We start from the raw sequence: 26,481 nt of genomic DNA, 5'->3' as shown, positions 1-26,481 counted from the left end.
AGTTTCAATCGTAGAAGGTAAATAAATTCCAGATATCAGGGCCTCCACTTGGCTTGCCAGAAGGCATGGCTAGCCTGAAAACCACCACAGGCCCTTTGCCCAGGCTGCCCCATGCCCCAAGGGAACCCCAGCCCTGATTTGGGACACCCTTCAGGGCAAACCAGCTGGCCCCCACCCCTGCACCAGGCCTCTATCCTATCTAATAAAAGAGTAATATGCATATTGACCATCACTCCAACACACAATATTGACCATCACTCCAACACACAATATGGTGGTCAAAGATCCTGCCCCCATGTGGACACAAGATGGCCACCACAAGATGGCCTGCAGGGGAGGGCAGTTGGGTGGGACCAGCCTGCAAGGGAGGGCAGTTGGGGGCGATCAACCCTGCAGGGGAAGGGCAGTTAGGGGCAAACAACCTGATAGGGGAGCATTTAGGCATCAATCAGGCTGGCAGGGCAGTGGGTAGGGGGTGATCAGGCTGGCAGGCATAAGCGGTTAGGGACAATCAGGAAGGCAGGCAGGCCAGCAGTTGGGAGCTAGCAGTCCAGATTGGAGAGGGTGCAGGCTGGGCTGAAGGACACACCTCCCCGTGCAAGAATTCCATGCATCAGGCCTCTAGTTTCTATATGTAACCCTATTACTCTCACAGTAAAATACAAATTTTTTTATATAGGTAATATTTTGATTCTGGGTGCATTTTCAAGACAGAATAATTGAGGTAAAATTGACAGAGTTGAATTCACCATTTTAGATGTGTAGTTTGATAAGTTTTGACAAATGTTTATGGTTATGTAACAACAAATACAGACATACCTCAGATATACTGCAGGTTCATTTCCAGACCACCACAATAAAGCAAATATAAAGAATAACACTTTTTTGTTTGTTTTCCTAGTACATATAAAAGTTATAATATGCTATGTTGTAGTCTATTAAATATATAATAGCATTATTTCTTTAAAATACTATATACAAAATTATTTTTAAAATAACATACTATGTACATACCTTAATTTAAAAACCTTTATTGTAAAAATTGCTGACCATTACCTGAGCCTTCAGCTAGTCATAATGTTTTCACTGGTGGAAGGTTTTGCCTCAATCTTGACAGCTGCTGATTAGTTAGGGTGGTGATTATTGCAGATTGGTATGGCTGTGGCAATTTCTTAAAATAAGACATACCTTTCTCACTAAGGTTAGTCATTTCTAACTTTTGATTAAAAGTGAGAGATTTGCAGCTCTTACTCTTGAAAATTTAGAGACCATTGTAGTATTATTAATTGGCCAAATTTCAATACTGTTTTTTTTTTCCTCAGGGAATAGGGAATCCTGAAGAGATAGAGAGAGACAGGGTGATGGCAGGTTGGAGGAGCAGTCAGAATACACAGATTTATCAACTACTAAGTTCCCTCTCTTAGATGGACATGGTTTGTGGTGTCCCAAAACAAATACAATAGTAACATCAAAGATCACTGATCATAAATCAACATAAAATATAATAAAAATTAAAAAGGATGAAATACTGGAAGAATTACCAAAATGTGAAACAGACACAAAGTGAGCAAATGCTATTAGAAAAATGGTGCTAATTGACTTTCTAGACTCATAGTTGCCACAATCCTTCAATATTTCAAAAACATGATAAAAAGAGGTATGCCTGTACAGTTAAATTATAGAATACTTAAATTTGTGCATGGGCATGGGAGGGGAAGGGTCCCCTCAGCCCAGCCTGACCCTCTCCAATTCGGCATTGGGCCTCTCACAATCAAACATGCCTCTCACAATCCTGGACCACTGACTCCTAACCACTCACCTGCCTGCCTGTCTGATTGCCCCTAACTGTTCCCCCCTGCCAGCCTGATCACCCCTAAAAGCCTCTGCCTGCTGGTCTGATTGCCCCTCACTGCCCTCCCTGCCAACCTGGTGGCCCCTAACTCCCCCCTGCCAACCTGATCACCCCTAATTGCCTTTGCCTACCAGCCTGATCACCCATAACTGCCCCACGACCAGCCTGGGTGCTCCTAAATGCTCCCCCCCCCCCCCGCACGCTAACCTGGTCACCCCTAACGTCCCCCCTGCTGGCCTGGTTGCCCCATGCAACCTGCTACTCAGTTGTTTGGTCATTCCTCACTAAACCCCCTGCCAGGCTAGTCACCCTATGAAGCCTGTTCGGTCGTCCATTCGGTTGTTTCAGTTATGGCAGTTGCTTAGGCTTTTATATATATACTAGGGGCCTGGTGCACGAAATTCATGCACTGGGGAGGGGTCCCTCAGCCCAGCCTATCCCCTCTCACATACTGGGAGCCCTCAGGGGATGTCCTATGGATGGCTTAAGCCCACTTCCCATTGGGAACGGACCTAAGCTGCAGTCTAGCCACCCTTTGCTTGAGACGACCGGGTTGATATGGGGAAGGCACCAGCCCCATCACCTCACTGCTGCAACCACTGCCAGTCACCACAGCCGCCAAGGTATTTTCATCAACATGAACTCTAGTCCCTTCACCATGAAAAAATAACAACTTTCTTAAAGCATTTTCAAAATGTGTCTTTCATAGTATATGACATTTCTTTCTTTATTTTTCTTTTTATCCTCACCTGTTTTCTTGGGTAAGTACTTAAGAGTAGGAACTTATGGTTACATATGGAAATTGTGTGTCTAGCTATGTTAGAACCATCCAAACTGTTTCCTAAAGCAGCTGTGATATTTTGTATTTCCACCAGCAATATATAAGTTCCAATAGTTCTACATCATTGTCAGCTGCTGATACTGTCAGGTTTTTTTTCTCTTTTTAATATCTTCCATTCTTATAAACATGTTAGTGGTGTCTCGTTGTGGTTTTACTTTCATATCCTTAATTACTAATATCATTGGAACTCTTAAAAAAGTATTCATTTGATATTCATATACAAAGTTTTTCCCTGCTTTCCAAAAGTAGAGAAAACTTTCATAAGCCAAAATGGCATGAAACAAAGAATTACCATTAATTTATATTAAAAAAAAATTCTTGCATACCCAGACCCAAAAAGTAACCTACCAAAAATCATACCAAATAATACATATTACCTAAAATAGCACTAACATATAGTAAGTCAGGAATGATAGGATAAATCTGCAGCCTGTATAAACTAGAATAATATGTACAATGTAGTTGTACTTATTTAAAAGACTGACTGATTTCTCCTTATGTTTAAGATAACAGAACATCACAGTTTGTCCACCCATCAACCCACTCAAGCAATAGAATAACCACTTTATCCATTACTGGATGCCAACTGAAAGAAACCACTTTGCTGCTAGCAGAACAATTAGTAACTTCTACAGCTTTCAATATTCTTTCTCTCTGCACTTAAATAGTATTAATGGTGGAAACAGGCAAGTTCAAAGCATGAACAGTCTTTATTTCATTCACTATGATTGAAACCCTTAATTATATCTAGTTTTATGCTAAACACTAGAGGCCCAATGCATGAAATTTATGCATGAGGGATGGGTGTCCCCTCAGCTCAGCTTACACCCTCTCCAATCCAGGACCCCTCAGAGGATGTCCAACTGCCAGTTTAGGCTGGATCGGGCCTAAACTGGCAGTTGGATATCCCTCTCATAATCCTGGACCACTGGCTCCTAACTGCTCACATGCCTGCCTGCCTGGTCACCCCTAACTGCTTCCCCTGCTAGCCTGATCACCCCTCACTGCCTCTGTGTGCCTGCCTAATCGCCCCTAACTGCACCCCACCCACCAGCCAGGTTGCCCCTAACTGTCCACCACTGCCAGCCAGGTCGCCTCCAACAGCCCCATCCCTGCTGGCATGGTCACTCCTAACTGCCCCCCACACTGGCTTGGTCACCCCTAACTGCCCCCTGACAGCCTGGTCACCCCCAACTCCCCCTCTCTGCCAATCTGGTCACCCCTAACTGTCCCCCTTTGCCAGTTTAGTCACCTCTCACTGCCTTCCTGCCAGCCTAATCTTTCCCAACTTCCCATCCTGCTGGCCTGGTTGTCCCCAACTGCCCCCCTACCAGCCTGGTTGCCCCTCATGCCCCCCTCCCTGCCAGCCTGGTCACCCCACACAGCCTGCTGTTCAGTTGTTTGGTCGTCCCTCACTAAACCCCCTGCCGGCCTGGCCGCCCCATGCAGCCTGCTTTTTCAGTTGTTTAATCATCCCTCAGGCTGGCTCTCTGAGTGGCTGGGGGGCTGAGGGGAATGGGGGACTCTGGAGATAGACACCTGGAGTGGCTGGGCCTTCCTAGTGGTGGCAGGCCCAGCCGTGCTGTGTGCCTGCCGCCCCGGCAGGGCTGAGAGGACTGGGCACTACCATCTTGTGGTTATGGTCAGTGCCATCTCTGAGGGTGTGGCAGTCAATTAGCATATTCCCTCTTTTTTGGCTGTGGGCACTGACATCTTTGTGAGTGCATGATGGTCAATTAGCATATTCCCTCTTTATTAGAGCTCTACTAGGCTTTCCTGATACCTTAGTACACATCTCCCTAACTGATGTACAAAGTAAAACTAGATTAAACACAGATGCTAACAGACAAAGTTCAAAGTTCTAAGGGATTGAGGCTGAAATGCTAAGTGTAGTTCCCAGGAAAGGAGCTTGGGGGAGGATGGTATGCTACTTCTCACTGCAAAACCAAGGCTGACTCACTATCTTCACCTTTTCTTCATAAAAGTGAAAATCCTCTTAGGATTTATTTTCTTTAGTAAAAATAGGTACTAATGTAGGTCCTCCATAAAAACAAAGTGGTGTAATGTAAACTCTTGAGAAGCAGGGAATGCTTATATCTTCATTCATGAGGGTCTATTTAAATTTCTGTTCATTTTTATTGGGTTATTAATGCTATTGATATTATTAAACTAGAGACCCGGTGCACGAAATTCATGCACAGGGGTGGGAGTGGGGGTCAGGTGTCCCTCAGCCCAGCCTGCGCCCTCTCCAATCTGGGACCCCTCAAGAGATGTCTGACTGCCCGTTTAGACCCGATCCTAGTGGGATCAGGCCTAAACGGTCAGTCAAACATCCCTCTCATAATCCAGGACTGCTGGCTCCCAACTGCTCTCCTGCCTGCCTTCCTGATTGCCCTTAACTGCTTCTGCCTTCCAGCCTGATCACCCCATAACCACTCCCATGCCAGCCTGATTGATGTCTAACTGCTCCCCTGCCAGCCTGTTTGCCCCCAACTTCCCTCTTCTGCCAGCCTGGTCACCTCTAACTGCCCTCCCCTGCAGGGTTGATTGCCTCCAACTGCCCTCCCTTACAGGCCTGGTGCCTCCCAACTGCCCTTCCTTGCAGGCCTGGTGCCTCCCAACTGTCCTCCCCTGCTTGCCTGATTGCCCACAACTGCCCTCCCTTGCAGGCCTGGTCCCTCTCAACTGCCTTCCCCTGCTGGCCATCTTGTGTCCACAAAGGGGCAGGATCTTTGACCACATGCTGGCAGCGATCTTGTATGTTAGAGTGATGGTCAATCTGCATATTACTCTTTTATTAGATAGGATAGAGGCTTGGTGCATGGATTGGGGGCCAGCTGGTTTGCCCTGAAGGGTGTCCCAGATCAGGGTGGGGGTTCCCTTGGGGTATGGGGTGGCCTGGGCAAGGGGCCTGTGGTGGTTTGCAAGCCAGCCATGCCCCCTGGTGACCCAAGCAGAAGCCCTGGTATCTGGAATTTATTTACCTTCTACGATTGAAACTTTGTAGCCTTGAGCGGAGGCCTGGGCTGGCAAGGGCAGGCAGAAAGCTTGGATTCTGTTGCCTGGGAAACCCAAGCCTCCCTCCAGCTCTCTGTAGCCATAGCCATCTTGGTTGGGTTTAATTGCATACATGCTCTGATTGGCTGGTGGGCATGGATGGTGGGCGTGGCTTGTGGGTGTAACAGAGTGATTGTTAATTTCATATTACTCTTTTATTAGGTAGGATTGTAAGAGTTCTTTATATATTCTGGAGAAAAACTCTATCAAATATTTGTTTTTGAAGACCCCTCTTCTAAATCTCCCACTCCGGATTCTCATTTTATTTTCTGAAGAGCAGAATTTTTTAAGCCAAATTTACCAACATTTTTCATGGTCCATGCTGTTTGTGTCTCAATAAATCTTTGCTTAAATGAAGGTTTCAAAGATTTTCTACTTTTTCTTCTAGATGTTTTATGATTTTTGCTTTTATATTTAAGTCAGTAATTCATTTTGAATTCATTTTTATATGGCCTTAGCTAAGGTCAAGATGAATATTTTTGCATATGCTGTCTAATTTTTCTAGCATCATTGGTTGAAATTTTCATCATTGTTTGTTGAAATTTCTCCGTTTAATTACCATTGTCAATAATCTATTGGAACAGAGTGTGAAATCTCAGAGGGAAGGCAGAGGAAGGTGGGTGAGTGGGAGGAAATCAACCAAAGACCTTGTATGCATATTTGCATAACGCATGGACACAGGCAGTAGGGTGGTGAGAGCTGGGGGTAGGAAAGGGGTCGAAGGGGGAAAAGGGGAACATATGAATACTTTCAACAATAAATATTTTTTTTAAAAAAAATCTATTGCATAAACCTGAGGAGCAGCCTTTTCTTTTGAAGACCCCTCTTCTATAGACCTCTTGCCAGGGACCTAAGCATTTTCATAGACACTCTCATTTCCCCTACTAGCCCCTATCCCCCTGCCTGCTCTTTGTCAGCTTCACCAAGGTCTGTATCCTGTAAAGAATGTGTATTATTGGCATAAGATAGTCATATAAATACAATACAAGCAGACTAGCAAATATTAATGGTGGAAACAGGCAAGTTCAAAGCTCTCTGGGTTCAAGCCCAAGCTGTTGCAGGCGCTATCTTAGTGGTGAGCATAAACCTGGGACTCCAGAGTTGTGGAGTCCTGGAGGCTTAGAGACTACCACTAATGAGCACAGTGACCTCAGCTTGCCATGAGTACTGGGCAGAATGGCTGTGTTTCCCTGGGAATTGGGGGGTGGGGAGGTAAAGTTTGCTTTGGTCCCCTGCCTTTGCTTGAAGAATTCAAGCCTGGGAATCACCGCACTCCAATGCAAGGACACAATGCGTAAGGGACCTTCACTGGCTGTCATGTTACTAGTGGCCCTGACCTGCCAGTGCCTGCCCAGGCCTTTTCCTAGTGAACCGCGGGTTCTCAGACCAGTGGAAGGCAAGGGTAAGCCTGGTATGTAGGGTGGACCTGTATCCTCTTTCAGAGGGTAGAGAGACCAGGCCTTCTTGAGCCCAAAACAGAGTTCAAAGCTTTGCCCACATCAGGCACTTAATAAAACTAAGTTGAAGAAGTTTGGGCATCTTTCAGTGACAAGGCAATGGATCTGCCAGAATTCTCATGTGCTTAAGGCCAAGACTGCTCCAGTAAGAAAGTGAGCTGGAGGATGGGAGCCTGGAGCTCTGGATGGACCGGGGATCTTGAGATTGGAATAGCACAGACAGATAACAGAAAAGAATTTTATAAAATTGATGCGTTCTTTAAAGAAAAGTGAATATTTGCTAGTCTTTTTATATTGTATTTATATGTCTATATTATGCCAATAATACACTGTCTTTATTACTGCAGTCTTGAAATAGGTAGTATGAGTCTTCCAACTTTGTATTTCCTTCTCAAAATTGGTCTGGTTATTCTAGCTCCTTTGCTTTTCCATAAACATTTTAGATATATATTCTTATCTTTTATTTCCAAAAAAGCTTGCTGGGGTTTTGATTGAGATTTTAATGATTATGTATCAATAGATATGTTTGGGCAGAAGTTACATCCTAAAAATAGTTAATCTTTCAATCAATGAACATGGTATATTTCTCCATTTATTTAAGTCTTCCTTAGAGTTCTTTCATCAGGGTTTTGAAGTCTTCAGCATAGAAATCATACACATAGTAGTTACATTTGTTCTGCCTTAGAATTTCCTGTTTAAAATAGTATCATAAGTGGTTCTTTTTAAAACTGCAACAGCCAAATTTTATTATATAGAAATGAATTGTCTTATATTAACCTTGTGTTTGGTGATAATAAACTTATTAGGTCTAATAGCGCTTTTTTTTTTTTTTGTAAACTCAACAGGATTTTCTACATAGGCCATCATGTTTTCTACAAATAAAGACACTTTTATTTCTTTTTTTCCCCCAACCTGTATGCTTTTATTTTTCAGGCATTACTGAATTGGCTAGATCTCTAATATACTTTTGAATAGAAGTTGTAAGAGCAGATATCATTGAGATTTTCCTGATTTTAGGGGAAAAGCATTCCATGTTTCACCATTAAGTATGATGTTAACTTTAGGATTTTTGTAGATGCCCATGATCAGATTGAGGAAGATCCATTTAATTCTTAGTTTTCTGGGTGTTTCTTTATCATGAATGTCTCTGGAATTAAGTCAAATGCTTTTTATGCATTAAGATGATATCTTTTTTACTTTTTAGTCTGCTGATGTTTACTGGTATATTGATTTATTTGCAAATGTATAAAAATGTTTACATTCCCATGATAAACTCCTTTTTGTCATGATGTATTATTCTTTTTTATAACATTGTATTTTACTTTATATCATTTTATATTCTAATAGAGGCCTGGTGCACAAAATTTGTGCATGGGTGGGGTCTCTAGGCCTGGCCTCTATCAGGGCCAGGCTGATAAGGCTTGGGCCAGAGAGGAGCTGATGGTTGCCAGTCCAGGTGTGGTAGGAATGGATGCCAGACTCCAAACCATCATTGGCGCCCCACTACCATACAGTTCCCTGTCTCTCCCCTCCGCTTTCCCTGGCCACTGCGACTGGTGGACAGTAGGCTGATCAGGGCCTGCTGGCTGCGGGGAGGAACAGGACATGGGAGGTTAGCTAAAGGCCCCAAGGAAGGAGCTGGCCCTCGTCTGCCCTGGGAAAGGTGCCGGTGTCCGCCACCATCCACCCCAATTCCCTGGCCCAGCCCTGGCCCCAGCCCTAATCAGGCAATTGGAGCCTGCTGGCCAGAGGGGAGGGATCACAGGAGGTTGGCTGGCTGGAGGTGAGAGACCACAGAAGGTTGGCCAGCAGGCCCAGATCAGGTGATCTGGGCCTGCTGGCCTGGGGAGAAATCACGGGAGGTTGGCCTGCTGGGGGAGGTTGGTTGTGGGCAGTACCAGGGTGCAGCTCCTGCATTGAGCATCTGCCTCTTGGTGGTTAGTGCACATCATAGTGACCGGTCATTCTGGTCACTTAGACTTTTATATATATAGATGTTATCCTGTATCATTTTATGTATCATTTCTGTATCTATAACATTGGATATGACTTTGTTTATGAGAGACATTGATCTGTAGTTTACTTGTGTGTGTTTTTCTAGCTTTTGTATCAGGATAATTCTGGTATCATAAAATATACTAGGGATTGTGTCCTCCTTTTCTCACTTCATTGCTATCTGGCTTGAATAACATACATTGCTTTGCTTAGAGTGGAGCCTACAGTGCCATAGAATTTTTCTCAATGATTTTTCTCAACACTAAATTTTCAGCAGTTTCTTCATACCTGTGCCTTTAGAGGGGTGTCTGTCTTTGTGCTCTTGCCTACTTCATAGCATTAGACTCCTGTTATTACTAGATACTAGCCTCATGATGATGCAGGAAACACTTTCTGTTATCCTGTTCAGCCTTAAACTTAGGAAAGTCATATACAACTGGACTTTGAGGGTTGCACATTTTTTCTTAGCATTCTTTCCTCTTAGTATGCCAGCTAAACTCTGGTTTGTATCTGTGGTTGGTTTTTGCTGAGAGATATAGTCTTGCTCTTTCCTGATCAGTAGCTTATTACTGCTTTTCATTCTTGTAGGATCCTGGGCCCAGAGTTTACTGTTCCTCCTCCAGAAACAGTGTTTTGTGTGGGTTGTTTTTTGTTTTTGTTTTTAAACCTGGGTCCAAAAGGAGCAAGTTTTCTGTTTCTCCCCTAGAATAGTTTAGTGTATGGGGCTGCATTTCTGTCCACCAGTAACACTTGATTGTTTCATGCATACCTGAACCACTGAGATGGGCTCTTTTTGTACTCCTGCTTTGTCCCCAGTCATGTTTGTGTGCTTCTGGTTAAGGACTGTGAAAAAGAACTTGGCAGTGAGTGTATTAGTGCCTGGGATGCCAGATATTCTAAACTACTGAGACCTTAGCCTATTAAGAATTTAAGAATTCATTAAAATTTCAGTTGATTTCTTTTCACCTGCTGTCAGCCACCTCTCTCTCCATACTTGCCAAAGGTGAAACAGTTCATATGTCCCACAAGGGGCTGGTCACTCTTTGAAATTCAGTTTATCTCAGTTCTCTGATAGGCTCAAGGAATGGTATGCTTTTGCTGATTACCTATATTTTTATCATTGTTAAATTATCAGTGACATGCTTTTTATATCTTAAGTGGAAGTGGAACTGGTGTATTCTAATAATGTATATATGGGTATTATTTTTGTTTTCTTTGTTACTAAATATGCTTTAGGAAGAAGCAAATGTTTTTTATTTTATTTTTTTAATTTATTGATTATGGTATCACATAACTGTCCTCATCCTCCCCATTCCCATCCCAAACCTCTCCCCACATATTCCCTCACCCCCCCTGTTGTCCATGGCCACTGGTTAGTCTTATATGCATGCACACAAGTCCTTTGATTAATCTCTCCCCTTTTCCCCCACCATCCCCTACCTTCCCTCTGAGGCTTGAGAGTCTGATCGCTGCTTCTCTGTCTCTGGATCTGTTTTTGTTCATCAGTTTATGTCGTTCATTATTTCCTCTAGATGTGTGAGATCATGTGATCCAAGAAATACCCTTGTAAGAACCAAAACTGAGACAAGCCATAATGGTTATGCTGAGAGGCAAATGAATCAGTCTGTAGTGAGTTCCTTTCTGGGCCGACAGTTCTTTTGAGTCCCGATTTCAATGTCAAACAGTTCTTTATTGTACATGTCAGCCATGATATTTCAGATCTGGTTGGTGGACAAATGGTGGTGATACAGGTCCGACTGTCTCTGGTTTGGTCCTGGGCATCCTTCAGTGACACACAGCTGCTGTCTGCTGGTATGGCGAGGCGTGGTCAGTGTCTTCCATCTCTGAACTGTTTCTCTTCTGTCTTCATGGCTGGAGCACTCCTGTCAATTCCTCTCTGTTGGAGGAATCCAGATGGTCTCGGAGTTGTTTTCTGAAAATATACAAACATATTCTCGACCAAAAGGTAATAAAGGGATATTTTCTATAAATTTGACTTGGGATCCTTTTTCTTTTCTTTTTTCCTTTCTTCCTCTCCCCCCCCCCCCCCCCCCCCCCGCCAAATGATTTTCCTCTGGCTTGTTTTGACACCATGTGTGTTTTTTCATAGGTATCTTGCTAGTAGCATTTCGAATGAAAGTTAATTTTCTAAGGTACAAATTTTGATACTTGTAGAGCGTTTATCCTATATAATAAAGAGGTAATATGGAAATTGACTGCATGTCTTCACAAGATGGATGCCTATGACTAGGCCAGCAAGGGGGTAAGTGAGGGACAACCAAACAACGTGGGGTGATCAGGCTGGCAAGGGGGTTAGTGAGGGATGACCAAGTGGCTGAAAAGCAGGCTGTGTGGGTTGACCAGGCTGGCAGGGGGCAGTTAGGGGCAACCAGGTCTACAGGAAGGGCAATTGGGAATTACCAGGTCAGCATGAGGGGCAGTTGGGCGACCCAGATAGCAGGGTAGGCAGTTGGGGGCAATCAGGACAGCATGAAGAGGCAGTGAGGGGAGATTAGGCCAGCGGGAGGGGGGATAGTTAGGGGCAGCCAGGCAGGTAAGCAGGCAGGTGAGCAATTGGGAGCCAGCAGCCCATTGTGAGAGTGATGTCTGACTGCCAGGATTGGGCCTAAATTGGCAGTTGGATATCTCCCAAGAGGTCCCAGATTGGAGCAGGTGCAGGCTGTGCTGATGGGACCCCCCTCCTCCCCCATACACAAATTTTGTGCACCAAGACCTCTAGTTTTTATATAATGGTTGTTAAATATTTCCATTTAAATTTTTATTTTTCAAATTATTCTTTAATATCATACTTTATCATACATAAAACGACTTTTTATGTATGCACTACTTTGTATTTTATTGAAATTCATGCACGGGGGAAGAGGGGATTTGTCCCTCAGCCCAGCCTGCACCCTATCCAATCTGGGAGCCCTTAAGGGATATCCAACTGCCTGTTTAGTGGGCCTAAATGAGCAGTCGGACATCCCTCTCACAATCCAGGACTGCTGGCTCCCAACTGCTCTCCTGCCTGCCTTCCTGATTGCCCCTAACCACCACTGCCTGCCAGCCTGATCACCCCCCTAACCACTCCCATGCCAGCCTGATTGGTGTCTAACTGCTCCCCTGACAGCCCATTTGCCCCCAACTTCCCTCTTCTGCCATCCTGGTCACCCCTAACTGCAATCCACTGCAGGGTTGATCACTTTCAACTCCATCCCTTATAGGCCTGGTCCCTCTCAACTGCCCTCCCCTGCAGGCCTAGGCCCTCCCAACTACCCTCCCCTGCTGGCCATCTTGTGGTGGCCATCTTATGTCCACATAGGTGCAGGATCTTTGACCACATGAGGGCAGCCATATTGTGTGTTGGAGTGCTGGTCAATCTGCATATTACTCTTTTATTAGATAGGATAGAGGCTTGGTGCATGGATGGGGGCCAGCTGGTTTGCCCTGAAGGGTGTCCCGGATCAGGGTGGGGTTCCCTTGAGGCATGGGGCGGCTTAGGGGAGGGGCCTGTGGTGGTTTGCAGACTGGTCATGCTCCTTAGCGACCCAAGCGGAGGCCCTGGTATCTAAGATATATTTACTTCCTACAATTGAAACTTTGTAGCCTGTAGTGGAGCCAAGCTTCCTGCTTGCTCAGTGGCAGCAGCCATTCCTGTTTGGATTTGTTTACCTTCTATAATTGAAATTTTGTAGCCTTAAGTGGAGGTTTAGTCTGGCAAGGGCAGGCAGAAAGCTTGACTTCCTCCATTGCCAGGAATGCTCTCTGTGGCTGCTCTCTGTGGCTGTAGCCATCTTGGTTGAGTTTATTTGCATACTCGCTCTGATTGGCCGGTGGGTGTGGCTGGTGGGCATGGCTTGTGGAGCAGAGTGATGGTTAATTTGCATATTACTCTTTTATTAGGTAGGATAGATACATATGATCACTACGACAGTCAGAATACAGAAGAGTTCCATCATCCCCAGGACTTTCTGTGCTATCCTTATATAGTTACACTCTCCCCTTACCTGTAACCCTGTAACATGTGTCAAACACAAGGCCCGCGGGCCAAATCCAGCCCGCCAGGCCTTGCAATGTGGCCTGCACCGCGCTGTCATCACTGCACTCTGCTGTCAGTTTATGACATTGTCAGTTTATGACTGTTCAGTAAACCATTCGGCCCGCGATTTAGGCTGGATTTTAGATTTTGGCCCCTTCTCTGATTGAGTTCGACACCCCTACTAGCAATGTTGACATGATCATCGTGTCTGTCTAGGGCCTAGACAGACACGATGATCATGTCAACATTGCTATACTTTTCTTTTCATCAAAGAGTAATGTGATAAACATACCCTAGATCAGTGTTTTTCAACCTTTTTTGGGCAAAGGCACACTTGTTTCATGAAAAAAATCACGAGGCACACCACCATTAGAAAATGTTAAAAAATTTAACTCTGTGCCTATATTGACTATATATAAAGTAATTCTCTTGAATAGGAATCAAATAAACACAAAGAAAGTATTTTATAATTACTTTATTATGAAATATTAAGTAAACAAAATAGTGAAAAATTATAAAATTCTTGTCTTGTCTGCACCTACGGCACACCAGGCAACATCTCGCGGCACACTAGTGTGCCGCGGAACAGCGGTTGAAAAACGCTGCCCTAGATGATGCACCCCTGGTATAATTCCCTCTCCTAAAGTATTAGCAGGACCTATGACCTGTTTCTAAGCATTAGAATTTGGCTAAAATAATTGGATACCACTCACTATCATAATTTATTATGTTATACTAGAGGCCCATTGCATGAAGAAATTTGTGCAATAGGCCTTTCTTCCTTTGGCTCGCAGCGCAGGTTTTCCTCCAGCACTCAGGACCTAGACCTTCACTCCGGCCAGAGTCTACCACCTTTGCTGCATTCTCCGGCCAGAGTCTGCTACCTTCATCTTCCCTGCAGACTCTGACCGGAGTCTGCCATCTTCATCTTCACTACTTCACTGCGGACTCCAGCCAGAGTCTGCCATCTTCGTCTTTGCTGCAGACTCTGCCTGGAGTCTGCCGTTTTCAATGCAGACTGCTGTCTTCATCTTCGTTGCAGACTTGGAGTCTACAGTTTTAGTCTTCACTGCGGCCGAGTGCCTCTCCTGTAGATCCCTTCTCCCTCCACCCTCCCTCTCATAGCAGGCATCTTGCCCCACCCGGCCACTCTGCACCATCTTTGTCCTTCTAATTTGAAATATCCCCTCCTGTTTGGCTGGTGGGCGTAATGGAGATATGGTCAATTTACATGTTAGTCTATTATTATGTAAGATACGACTAATTTATGTTATATTAGATGCAATATAAGAATTCTCTACATTCTAGTGACTCCTAATACATAGATATTGCAAATTAATTAATTCACCCACTCATCAGCACACATTCATAGAGCATTTTGTAGTTAAAATGAGGTAATCACAGTGTATCTTAGTGATTAAGAACATGGACTCTAGATTCAAATACCTGTAAAAGTTCATGAACCTCTCTAATGTCTCACCTACACAATGGGAATATTCATAATACCAATTTAAAAAAGATTTTATGAGTATCAAAGAATATTATATATACAGAGAACTTGGCACAATGCCTGGCACACAATACAGAGCACTTTTGGCTTCTATTGTTGTCATTATTATTAATAATATTACTGTTATGCAAAATAAATCAGTTATAGGAGCTCTTCTCCCTAAAATTACCACATGGTATTAAATGAGATAATATGCCATGTACTTGGAATAGTGCCTGGCACATAAAAAATGTTTATAGTTATTAGATATTATTATATCTATAATTACTACCTGTCTTCATTCTAATAATAGTAGCAACATTCATTCTTGGTTATTCTTCTCCTCCTCCTTCTACCTCTAAAAACAGTAAAATATAAAATATTATATATGGAATTAATGTTTTCCTTTGCATTTTGTTTTGGAAATAGTGAGTTACTGTAGCATTTCCTGATTTATGTGCAATATAAAAAATAAATAAAATAAACAGAAGACTGTATTTTTTTTTAAATATATTTTATTGATTTTTAACAGAGAGAAAGGGAGAGAGATAGAGAGCTAGAAACGTCGATGAGAGAGAAACATCGACCAGCTGCCTCCTGCACACCCCCCACCGGGGATGTGCCCGCAACCAAGGTACATACCCTTGACCGGAATCGAACCTGGGACCTTTCAGTCCGCAGACCGACGCTCTACCACTGAGCCAAACTGGCCTCAGCAGAAGACTGTATTCTTAATATAATGACCATACTTTGTCTGTGTTTGTTTGTTTTCCAAACATGCGAAATGAGAAGACAGAATGAGAAATATTACATTATAAAATATGTAATTGAATATGTCTCTTTATTTAACTAAAGCCATATTTTCCACTGGCCTAATCTCTTGAATTTATATAGTAATAACCTGAAGCTTTGAAAATATTAATAAAAATGATATTTTTTTTATTTTTGTAAGATGAACTCTTTTGTTCTACTAGAAGAGAGACTGGAAAACACAGTGACTTAAGTAAGATAGAAGTTTACTTTTTCACTAAGTTAAAGTTATTGAAATGAGGTAGTTACATTATTCAATGGTTAAGGTACTTCCATCCCTAGTGAGTTACCTTCCTTTTTAAAAAAATCCTCATCCAAGGATACCTTTTTTATTGATTTTAGAGAGGAAGAGAAGGAGAGAGAAAAAACACCGATGTGAAAAACACCAATCAGTTGCCTCCCGTATGTGCCCCAATCAGAGACCGAACCCACAATCTAGCTATATGCCATGATTGGGAATTGAACCTTCAACCTCTTGGTGTACTGGATGATGCTCCAACCAACTGAGCCACTTGGCAAGGGTGTGAGTTACATTCCTTATCTAAGTCACTTGGTCCATAATGTCTCTCTGAATTATTATATATCATGCACAAGTTCTAGGGGGAAAGCAAAAGAAAGAGGGAAAGTGGAAAAAGGCACAAAGTGGCTGTCCAACCTCTTCTGAAGCACCTTCTCTAAATCTTTACACCTATTTTTGAAATGCCATTACATGGTCATAGCTTACAGTAGGAAAGTCTTGGAAAAATACTATTTTAAGAGTTTACATAGTCAACCTGAGTGCAGCTGTGGTTCTTGTAATGAAGAAGAATGCAAAGAATTGATTTAGGGTCAGCAACTAAGTTTCTACTGTCCTAGTCTTTATAACTGATACGTGGTGGTGAAAAAGTATTAATCATGTAACAGAAGTCTATAAAAGATGGAAAGGGGAAAGTTCCTGTAGAGAGAATGCTATGTGTTCAAAAAACCCTGTTTCATTCTCCTCCTGTGAGTCACAGGAAAACTACCTTCTCCAGCCTCTATGGCAGTTTTATCTAGTTGACTGTGACCAGCAGTAAAATTTGCCAGCCCTGGCCCCCAAAAGGTTCCACAAGTTTCTCCAACACCCTTCTTTATAAAATTTCTAAGTACAAAGAATGCAATGGAGGACTTCCAGGCCAAAGAAGATGGTAGAGCTGTAGAATAGAAGAAGTTTGAGTCTCTTAATGACTGCTTGGAACAGAGAACCTTTCCCCTTTCTGACCACTTGATGAAGTGATGAAGTACATTGAACTTTGACATCAGCAAAACAAAATTTTATGGTTGAACCTCTGAGATTTAGGGGTTGTTTATAGAACTAAACATCCCATATAATTATTAGAGCCCTTACTAACACACTAGCCTAGAGATCTTCATTATTTATTGGTATTTATTATTCCAATATTAATGCATATATAAAGATAGATTTTTACTATATATATATATATATATGTATATATGTGTGTGTATATATATATATATATATATATATATATATATATATATATGGGGTAATATTATATACTACACAGGTATTTCATCCCCAAATATTTTCATTCACAAAATTAGCACTAATGGTATTTAAAATTGTCTTTCTAAGTTAAAAATATAAGTTTAAATTTAACATGGTAGAATTTTAATGAACAAAATTTGCAAATTTTATTTTAGACATGCATATAAACAAAGGCAAGTACATTTTAAAAAATTAATTTCTCACATTGAATTGCCTGTGTGGAAAATGCCAACAAAACATAAGAAGGAATTTATAATTATTGATGAGGGTATGTGAAATGTATACTTTACTGTCAAACCAGAAATTTTCAGCCTTTAGCTGGAAACATCCAAGTTTGTAAAGAAATATCTGAAACTTTTCTGAAGCATTTAAGAGAAGAAATGAAAGGAGTGACTACCAAGTACTGGGAACAAAAAAAATTATTACAAAGAAGTAGTTTTTCATAAAATATGTACAGTTTTAGTGCAATCCCAATCTAGAGTCTTAGTGAGCTATTTTAATGAAGCATTAGCAACTGGGTTTTAAATTTACCTGCAGAAGCAAAATGCCAGATAAGGCAAGGAAAAAATATGGAACGAATATTTTAAACTAGATTGTTATTTTTTAATAAAGGAATTTGCTACTACTTTTAACCAAGAAGTTACACATTCTAAGGGTCTGAATGGAAATTAAACAGACGTTTGTTGCCATTTCTCTTTTAAGTTCCTTAAGGAACATTTTCTACCCTTTAACACTTCAGTAGTTTAACTTGACTGTTGTCCCTCCTCCAATTCAGGAAGGGGCCTTCTCTCTTCCCCATCACTGGGAGGAGGCGGAGCATTCTCTCAGAAGCCTGGAAGCAATCAGTGCCTGGCCATTCTTGGTGGAGGGACTGCATTTCAGGAGGCTGCAGCTGACAAAAAGCTTCAAGGTAATGACTGCCTTAAATCTAGTTATTTTTAGGGACTTCTCTGGGTCCAAGAGTAAAGATAAGAAAAATAGGAATGGTGGTCTTAAAGTGGGTGAGATGAGTGTGTGGTTTTGAAAGAATTTCTGGCATTTTAAAGGAATTAATCCTTTAGCATTTCTGTATCTCCCAATGCTTTAAAAATCTATGGTGGGAGAAGAAGTGATCAGATTGCAGCCTCTATATTAAGATTTCAGTGCAGTATAGACATTCATGCTAATTTATTGACTTGGTATTCCATGTTTATGTTGCTGGAATTTTGTTACTGCTTGAATTTTTAAGCATTTTTACTTTACACAAAAAATGATGGATAAAATATGTGACAGCATGGGAGAGAATACTCTTATGAATTGATTGAAAGGCTATATGTCACCTGTATATGAACATGGAAAGGGGAACATATGTGTAGTTGACTGAAGACAATTGTACATACATATGCATATATATGTGTGATTAGAAAAAAAAACTGGGAGAAAATAAACTCCCATGTTAGTCAGCATTTCTCAGTGGTCAGGTTAGCCCATTGCAGCATCTTTAGGGTATATTTTTCCATGATTATTTTTATAACCATGAAAGAAAAGTGAAGCTGAAACAACATATCCATTTTGTTTAAAACACATAAGCATTCGTAGGTATGTGCAGATGTGCAAACATCCTCCCTTTGTTTTTTGCCAATAGTGGACGCTGTCCTGGACCTGATCAAGTGTGTAGCCTAATTGCTGTGTTGGCTACAGCCCTGCGTGTGTCCTCGCAACTCATTCTTTCAAATCACAGGTATGGCTTTGGTCAGCAAGAACTATTTTTCTATATCTTTTAAGATTGAGATGGAGAAAGGACTTGGTTTATTTCTATAAGCAGTTTTTTTAAAAATATTGTATGGAATGATATAACCATACAGTAGAATATTATATATGTAGAAAATAAATATGTATAGTGACTTGAAATGTCTGATAAACAGTATAAAGTGAAAAAAGGAAATTATAGAATAGCATTTATCATATGTTCTCACTTAAAAATCAATATGTATTTTAGTAAAACATAGGTATGCTAGCTATTACAGTATATGCAACCAAGTCTGAGAAAACATATCTGCCACACTATTAATAAGATCATTTGTGTAGCTGGAGAAACAGAGCTACCTTTACTACTATTTAAAATAGTACCAATACATATTTATTTACTTGTTTACATCATTAGGTAAAATACTGAGATAAGCCGGGACCAGTTTGGCTCAATGGATAGAGTGTCGGCTTGGGGACTGAAGGGTTCGATTCCTGTCAAGGGCATGTACCTTGGTTGCAGGGATATCCCCAGTGGGGGTTGTGCAAGAGGCAGCTGATCAATGACTCTCTCTCATTGATGTTTCTAACTCTTTATCTCTCTCCCTTCCTCTCTGTACAAAAATCAATAAAATATATATATATTTTTAAAAATTAAAAATTAAAAAATTTAAAAAAATACTGAGATAAAATTTTGTAAATGTGGGGAAAATATAAAGTAATTCATAAAAATCATGTGGGAAATATTTACATAGGAATATGTTCAAAATATGTTCTTAATTGAGATCTGATGTTGGTTTGAAAATATTTATTCCTATATGAAAACAATTCTGATATTATAGAAAATATTCATAGTGACTATTTGTAGAGTTGTACTTTATTTTGTATATATCTCTGCACCCTTTCAATTTTTAATAAGCTTCTGTATATTTTTTATAATCACAAACATTGTAATTGAAAACTTTATGACCTTGTTATAATTTGACAAAACAAAAGCCTTGAACTTAGAATAGAAAATTCTAGAAGCCTGAGAAGGCTTCTGGCTGGCTAAATGTACTCCATTCGATTTTCATAAAAAAGATCTGATTATAATTGAAGCCCTGATTATGCCTGCAGTGGAGGTTGCAGTTCTGATTCTGGTCACAAGATGGGGCTTCCCAGGTTTACTACATTTTCTTCAGGCAACCATTTTTATGAAAATGGGAAATAAAGCAATGAAACATAATTTTGTTTTACTAGTCTGTGAGACAATATGTGGAGTATTATTAAAATTCCAATGAAAAAAAATATTTTGCAAAGAAGAAAAAATCAACATAATGATTGATGTGCAGATTTAAAAAAAAAATCTATAGTCTTGCTCATAATAGACACAGGACAATTTGTTACCTTCTCTCTTATCCCCAGCTCACACTTTTCTAATCAGAGAGATTACTTCCACATTAACCAAATAACTGTGTCACAAAGAGAATTTAAAAAGAAAAAGAAGAAAAATAAATATGGTATCTATATCATAGATGAGATTTCATCTTATCCCTGTGTTTCAGAATGACATGCCTTCTAATGTTTGGGTAGGAAAGTTTCTATATGCTTTTTCCATTTGTTTGGTTTGAATTTCTATCTCCTTTTATATAGCCTTTCTTCTTTTCAAATGAGAATCAGTACAACCGGGTCATAAGACCAGATCCTCTATGACACATGTGAGGCTCTTCTCATTTCACAAAACATTTCACATTAAAAACTTGTTGAGAACTTGAGTTTGAATTTATTTTGCTTCCTTCTCTGCACAGTATTTTAACACTCACACAAAGATATGTTTTTATTGACTTTTTTTTTTTTTAGAGAAGAAAGGAGAGAGAGAAACATCGATCAAACCTGCAACCTAGGTATGTACCTTGACTGGGAATCAGACCCACAATATTTTGGTATACAGTTCAATACTCCAGTCAACTGAGCCACCCAGCCAAGGATGCAACCATAGCATTTTCTAATTAGAAGCTACATTTCATACTAAAACCATGTTAGATTTAAATTTTGAGGTATAATTTATTTTGCACCCTGTCCTATAGCCATAGCATTGTGTAATTAAAAATCATCAGTTTTAGCCTGATCAGTGTGATTCAGTGATTGACTGTTGACCTATGAACCAGGAGGTCACAATTCAATTCCAGGGCAGGGCACATGCTTGGGTTGTGAGCTCGATCTCCAGTAGGGGGCATACAGGAGGCAGCCTATCAATGATTCTCTCATCACTGGAGTTTCTCTCTCCCTATCCTTCTCTGAAATTAATAAGAAATATATTTTTAAAAATAAAAGTCATCAATTCTAGTTTGTGAGAAGAATCTCATGTTAGACCACCATGAAGAAATTGTGCAAGAGGCTATTCAAATTTCTACCTGAGTTTTAGCTGCCTTACTCTCAATAAATCTTTAATAACTATCCTACCCAATTAGTAAGCATAGCAACCATTCTGAATCTCCTCCTTCTAAACTCATGCTTTTAACAAGGTCATTGTGTTATTGTCCCAGCCCAGGAGATGCATATTTTGCCTGCTTTGGGTAAATAGGAAAATAATTATACCTTAAAAATTATAAAACCATGTGTTCATCTAGAACAGTGTTTCCCAAACCTTTGACATATGTGTACCCCTTCTATAATTTTTGTAACGCTGAGTACCCCTCGTACTCATGAGAACGTAGAATTAGGCGCAGCTAAGCACGGTGCAGTGCATATCTCCACCAAACCCGGTGCGACGCGTACCCCCACCAAACTCTTCCCATACCCCTGAGGGTACGCATACCACACTTTGACTAGAACAGTGTTCCTCCATGTTCTTGGACAAGTTACAATAGAATCACTTGCGAACTTAGAGATACAAAATGTTGGATCCTATCTGGAATCTTCTGGATAAAACTATCAAGATGAGGCCTAGAAATATAGTTTTATGAAGACCTCTTGATGATTCTGATACATGAAAACTTTGGAGTCCCACTGCCCTAGGTATAGCAGTAGAGACATAAATGTCCCAAAGGAGTTAATAACACAGAGTACCTGATTTACCATTGCAACCTTTCCCACTTCTGCCAGCAAGTGCACTGATTCAGTCCTTAATAATCATTTGTAAGATTATAAGAACAAGTTCTTGAATTTGAGGTATTATAAACCACTTCTTTAATTTTTTAAATATATTTTATTGATTTTTTACAGAGAGGAAGGGAGAGAGATAGAGAGCTAGAAACATCGATGAGAGAGAAACATCGACCAGCTGCCTCTTGCACACCTCCTACCGGGAATGTGCCCGCAACCAATGTACATGCCCTTGACCGGAATCGAACCTGGGACCTTTCAGTCCGCAGACCAACGCTCTATCCACTGAGCCAAACCGGTTTTGGCACACTTCTTTAATTTTTACACTCACTTTATATTATGCTGCATTTTCCCCATCCATATCATGTCCCACTGAGCATTATTCGTTCTTTTATCTCTATTTGTAACTGTTCACCTTCCACTTTGGCAGAATAATCTTGTTTGCTGATAATTTTCTTCTTTTCCTTTTCCCTATTGCAGTATCTCTCATATTGTCCCATTTAAGCAACGGGCTCAAGCATCCTTGGGAAATTCTGCTGGAGGAGAGCAGACCAAACAAGCTGTAAATACTTGGTAATTCTAAGACAAAGGAGATTTTGGTGAGAGTGTTGTTTTGGGTAGGGACTGCCTTAATAGTGACAAGAATAGCCATTCACCTCAGTCTCTGATAGTACACAAATCTAAGTCATAATGGATGCTGAATATGTCTTATGCAATTGGAAAGACCAGTTATGGCCAGCAAAAGTTTTGTCCAGATGTGAGACTTCATCAAACAGTAAGAGAAAGAAGACATTTTCCCTAGAAGTTCAAATACTCTCACTAGATGAAAAAATTAAAGTGGAAAGCAAGGAAACCAAAATCCTAAATAAATCTCAAATTGAAGCCATTGCCTCCTCAATAGCAGTACAGTCAGAGGGCAGTTCTTCACCTAGAGAGGAAACAGCTTATGCAAGATCACTAAAAATGGCACTGGGTATTCTGAATAAGAGAACAAATTTGAATCAAACAAGCAGTTCAGATGAAGAAGAGACCACTACACTATCTCAAAATGTACCACAAAAGCTTTCTAATTCACCCCCTCGCAAAAAGTATCGGAAGCCTAAAGGAAACTTATCAAAGTGTCTTGAAGAAAGTGAAATTCCAACACTTCTGTTAGTATCTTCAGAGAGTGATGATTCCCTGTATGATGATAAATCACAAGTGCATGCAACCATTGATACTATTCCAAGTGAGATGGAAACAAAATCATCACAAAACTCCAGCTGGTGCCAAATTTTCTCTTCACTTTCAGAAGATGATGAAAAGGAGAGCAAGAAAAAGATTGACATCCCAACAATTATGCCTTTGGATTCTACAATCAAAGAGGAAGATGCTTATGTTAAAGAAGAGAAGTTCAATCCAACTTCATCACCAAATATCTTCATTGTGCCAAAAAATTTGAAAGAGGAGCCAGAGGATATCTACCCAAAGACCCTGGCCATTTCCTCTGAATGCTCTACCTTATTAGAGAATATTGAGGATCCTGGAGAGGGTCCCTCAAATTCATGCTTAGATTCCAGCCAGAATCAACCTGTGGAATCAGAGTCAGGTGCTCTGGCATCCCCCAGTCATTGTTCATGGGAATATCAGGTTTCATTTAGTGCCTCTAACCGTGTCATGGATTGTTCACTCCATAATGAAAGAAGTGACCAGAATCCAGATTTTGAGGAATATGGAGAAGAACTCCAAGCTTCTGATAAATCAGTGCCTCTAAATCCTATTGATCCTTCTGTACTAGATGACGATGAGGAAGACGAAGTACTTCCACCCGTTGTTTTTCATTATGAGCCACGTTCATTTGAAGCAGGAATGATAGTCTGGTTTAAATATAAAAAATATCCATTTTGGCCAGCCATAGTGAAAAGCATCAGGCGAAAAGAGAAAAAAGCAAGTGTGGTTTTTGTTGAGGCAAACATGAATCCTGTAAAGAGAGGCATTCGAGTGCTTTTGAGAAGTTTAAAAAAATTTGATTGTAAAGAGAAACAAGCACTAGTGGATAAAGCCAGGGAGGATTACAGTGAAAGTATTGACTGGTGCATCTCACTGATTTGTGACTACAGAGTTAGACTAGGTTGTGGTTCCTTTACAGGCTCTTTCCTTGAGTATTATGCTGCTGACATTAGTTATCCAATCAGGAAAGTAATCAAACAAGATACCTTTAGGAACCTATTTCCAAAGCTACATAATGATGATTCTAAGGAAACAATGGCCATGGCTTCCCCGGCCAAGAGAATGTCCTTCAAAAAAATTCTTCCTGACCGAATGAAGTCGGCTCGGGACCGAGCCAACAGGAATCTAGTGGACTTCATTGTGAATGCAAAAGGAACAGAAAACCATCTTCTGTCCATTTTAAATGGCACAAAAGAATCCAGGTGGCTGAAATCATTTTTGAAAGCAAAGAGGTTCACTCCTTGTATTGAAACATACTTTGAAGATGAAGATCAGTTGGATGAGGTGGTAAAATATTTACAAGAAATCTACAAAAAAATAGACGAACGAATGCTAGCTCGAATAAGAGATGATAAAATTAAATTTATCCTAGAAGTTCTTCTACCAGAAGCAATCATTTGTTCAATTTCTGCAGTAGATGGATTAGATTACAATGAAGCTGAAGCAAAGTATCTAAAAGGGCCATCTCTAGGATACAGGGAAAGAGAGTTATTTGATGCAAAAATCCTATTTGAAAAGAGACGGAAGCCATCAACAAAAGCTCACTAAATCATCTGCATGTCCAGATCATAACAAGGAGCTTTCATAGATATTAGTGTTTAAAAAAACCCTAACATATTTTCCAGAAACTGGAGGCTTTAGGTAATGTATTCAGGTTTTGTTGTGTGTGGTTTTTTGCGATCTCTATGATCTGTCAATATTACTACATCAATATTTTCTTTCTTATGCTTCTTTAAAGTCAATCTTATTAACAGATTTTAGCAGTTCTATCTCATACATTTTTAGAATTCATAATTCTTAAATAATTTTAAGAGAAAGTACTGTTTTGTTTTTTGACATCTTTGTGTCTATGCTGTATAGTTAAATACAGGGTACACAATCATTTGCATATTAAAATTGCACTAGTATTAGATATTAAGCGAGATGATTAGAAAGAAGTCTAAGGAACATTGATTATATTATATATTTTTGCTTAGTTTTTATAAAATAATAGGTTTCTCCTAAGATAGTTGAATTATTTTTCCTGCCATACCTATTTATTTTTGGAAAAATATATCTGCGACAAAAAACCAAAGATAGAGATGCTTTGCTATATATTATAACTGTAATTGCTTTTGTAAGAAAACAATCTGGAATTCAAAAATAAAGTAAATGGATTATCTGCATGCAATCTATATGTGTGAGAATAACATCTCAGCATGCAGAAAATAATTTTGGCAGCCTGGAACAGGATTGTTCATTCTATACTTCCCTGAAATTCCATTTGTGGAGTGTCTATTATTCAATAGGTGAATAGTTTCTTAAACAGACATCATAACTAACAGTATCTGTATCTAAATATAGCCATCTGTCCACATGTGGAAGAAAACTAGAGTCATTGTATTCATAGTCTGGCTACTCTAGAGTATGAGTCCAGGCTGATTGCTTAAGAGCCCATCTAGTTTGTTATAAACTGTAGAAAATGCAAACATTTTGTTCTGACTATAGTATCTCTAAATATATAGACATTTGCTTAAACCAAGCACTCTGTATATTAGTAAAATAGTCCCAGTTAGTTCCAACAATATACATACCAACTGGTAAGTCATTCCAGGCTAAAACAAAGAGTAGATGGACCAGAATCTGTGAATTTGGAAATGAGTCATAGAAAAGGCCTCCACTTGGCCAAATATGACAATTATCCAAATATATTCAAAAGTATACAGCTGACAGTTGAAGTCTGAAACCAATGAATAGCTTATTCTAACTTGAAATAAGATTTTAATGAAAATAAATGTTATAAGGGCTACTTTATTTTAGAAACTTGACATAAAAATAAACACTAAAGGCTTAACATGAACCTGTCTGCATTTTTATTCTTAGAGTGAGACAAGTGTTACTCTTAGGCTTTTGTTATATGTTTCCATGGCCACATGTTTATGTAAAATTTGCAAAAGTTTGATGTTTTCATTTGTAATAAAACCATTAGATCTTTCATTTTGAATGTTCACTTCATCATACTTCAGATCGTGTAGTTACTAACTGGTGTTTCTCTGTTTGGAATTTTGCTTGTTGTAGTTGTCATCATTTTAATGCTTGTTATACATTATCTTTTCATTCTAAATAAATATTAACTTTCATGTTTGATTTTGTATTATTTTAAAATAAAGTCTTCCAAATTGCATAAGCTTTTGATTCCCTAGAACCTTCTCTTGGTCTGCCTGATAAAGACCAAGACTGCTTTAAAATAACTGTGTCAATCCACATAACTTCCTCATGATCTTGAGGAGTATTTGATAACAGACCATCACCACATGATATGTGGGCCTCATATCCTGGGAAACCACACTGTATGTACTCTATAGCATTCCCTTTTATTCCAATATATTGCCCACCTTTGGTTTTCTCCATGGAGC

The 26,481-nt window shown here is 40.1% G+C and overlaps 1 protein-coding gene across 5 annotated transcripts in view; it reads left to right on the top strand.

The window, feature by feature from the left end:
- PWWP3B (PWWP domain containing 3B) overlaps nucleotides 1-26,481 on the top strand; it is a 43,706-nt gene that overhangs the window by 8,378 nt on the left and 8,847 nt on the right. For 2 of the 5 annotated variants that reach the window (XR_014793742.1, XR_014793743.1), the window contains exons 4-7: nucleotides 17,844-17,978; nucleotides 18,693-18,788; nucleotides 20,633-20,676; nucleotides 22,358-22,450. Coding sequence is in view for 3 of the 5 variants with exons in the window: in XM_084870464.1 (XP_084726590.1) it covers nucleotides 22,568-24,634 (2,067 nt within the window). In the remaining 2 variants the exon portion in view is untranslated. Of the gene's footprint in view, nucleotides 1-17,843; nucleotides 17,979-18,692; nucleotides 18,789-20,632; nucleotides 20,677-22,357; nucleotides 26,208-26,481 lie in introns of those variants that run through there. The other 3 variants (XM_084870464.1, XM_084870463.1, XM_084870465.1) reach the window with 2 other exon arrangements.

Source organism: Pipistrellus hanaki, assembly GCF_964339955.1.
Source record: "Pipistrellus hanaki genome assembly, chromosome: X".
In the NCBI taxonomy this organism is placed as follows: Eukaryota; Metazoa; Chordata; class Mammalia; order Chiroptera; family Vespertilionidae; genus Pipistrellus; species Pipistrellus hanaki.
The sequence above is the reverse complement of the archived record's forward strand: the minus strand, read 5'-3'. Positions and strand labels throughout refer to the sequence as shown.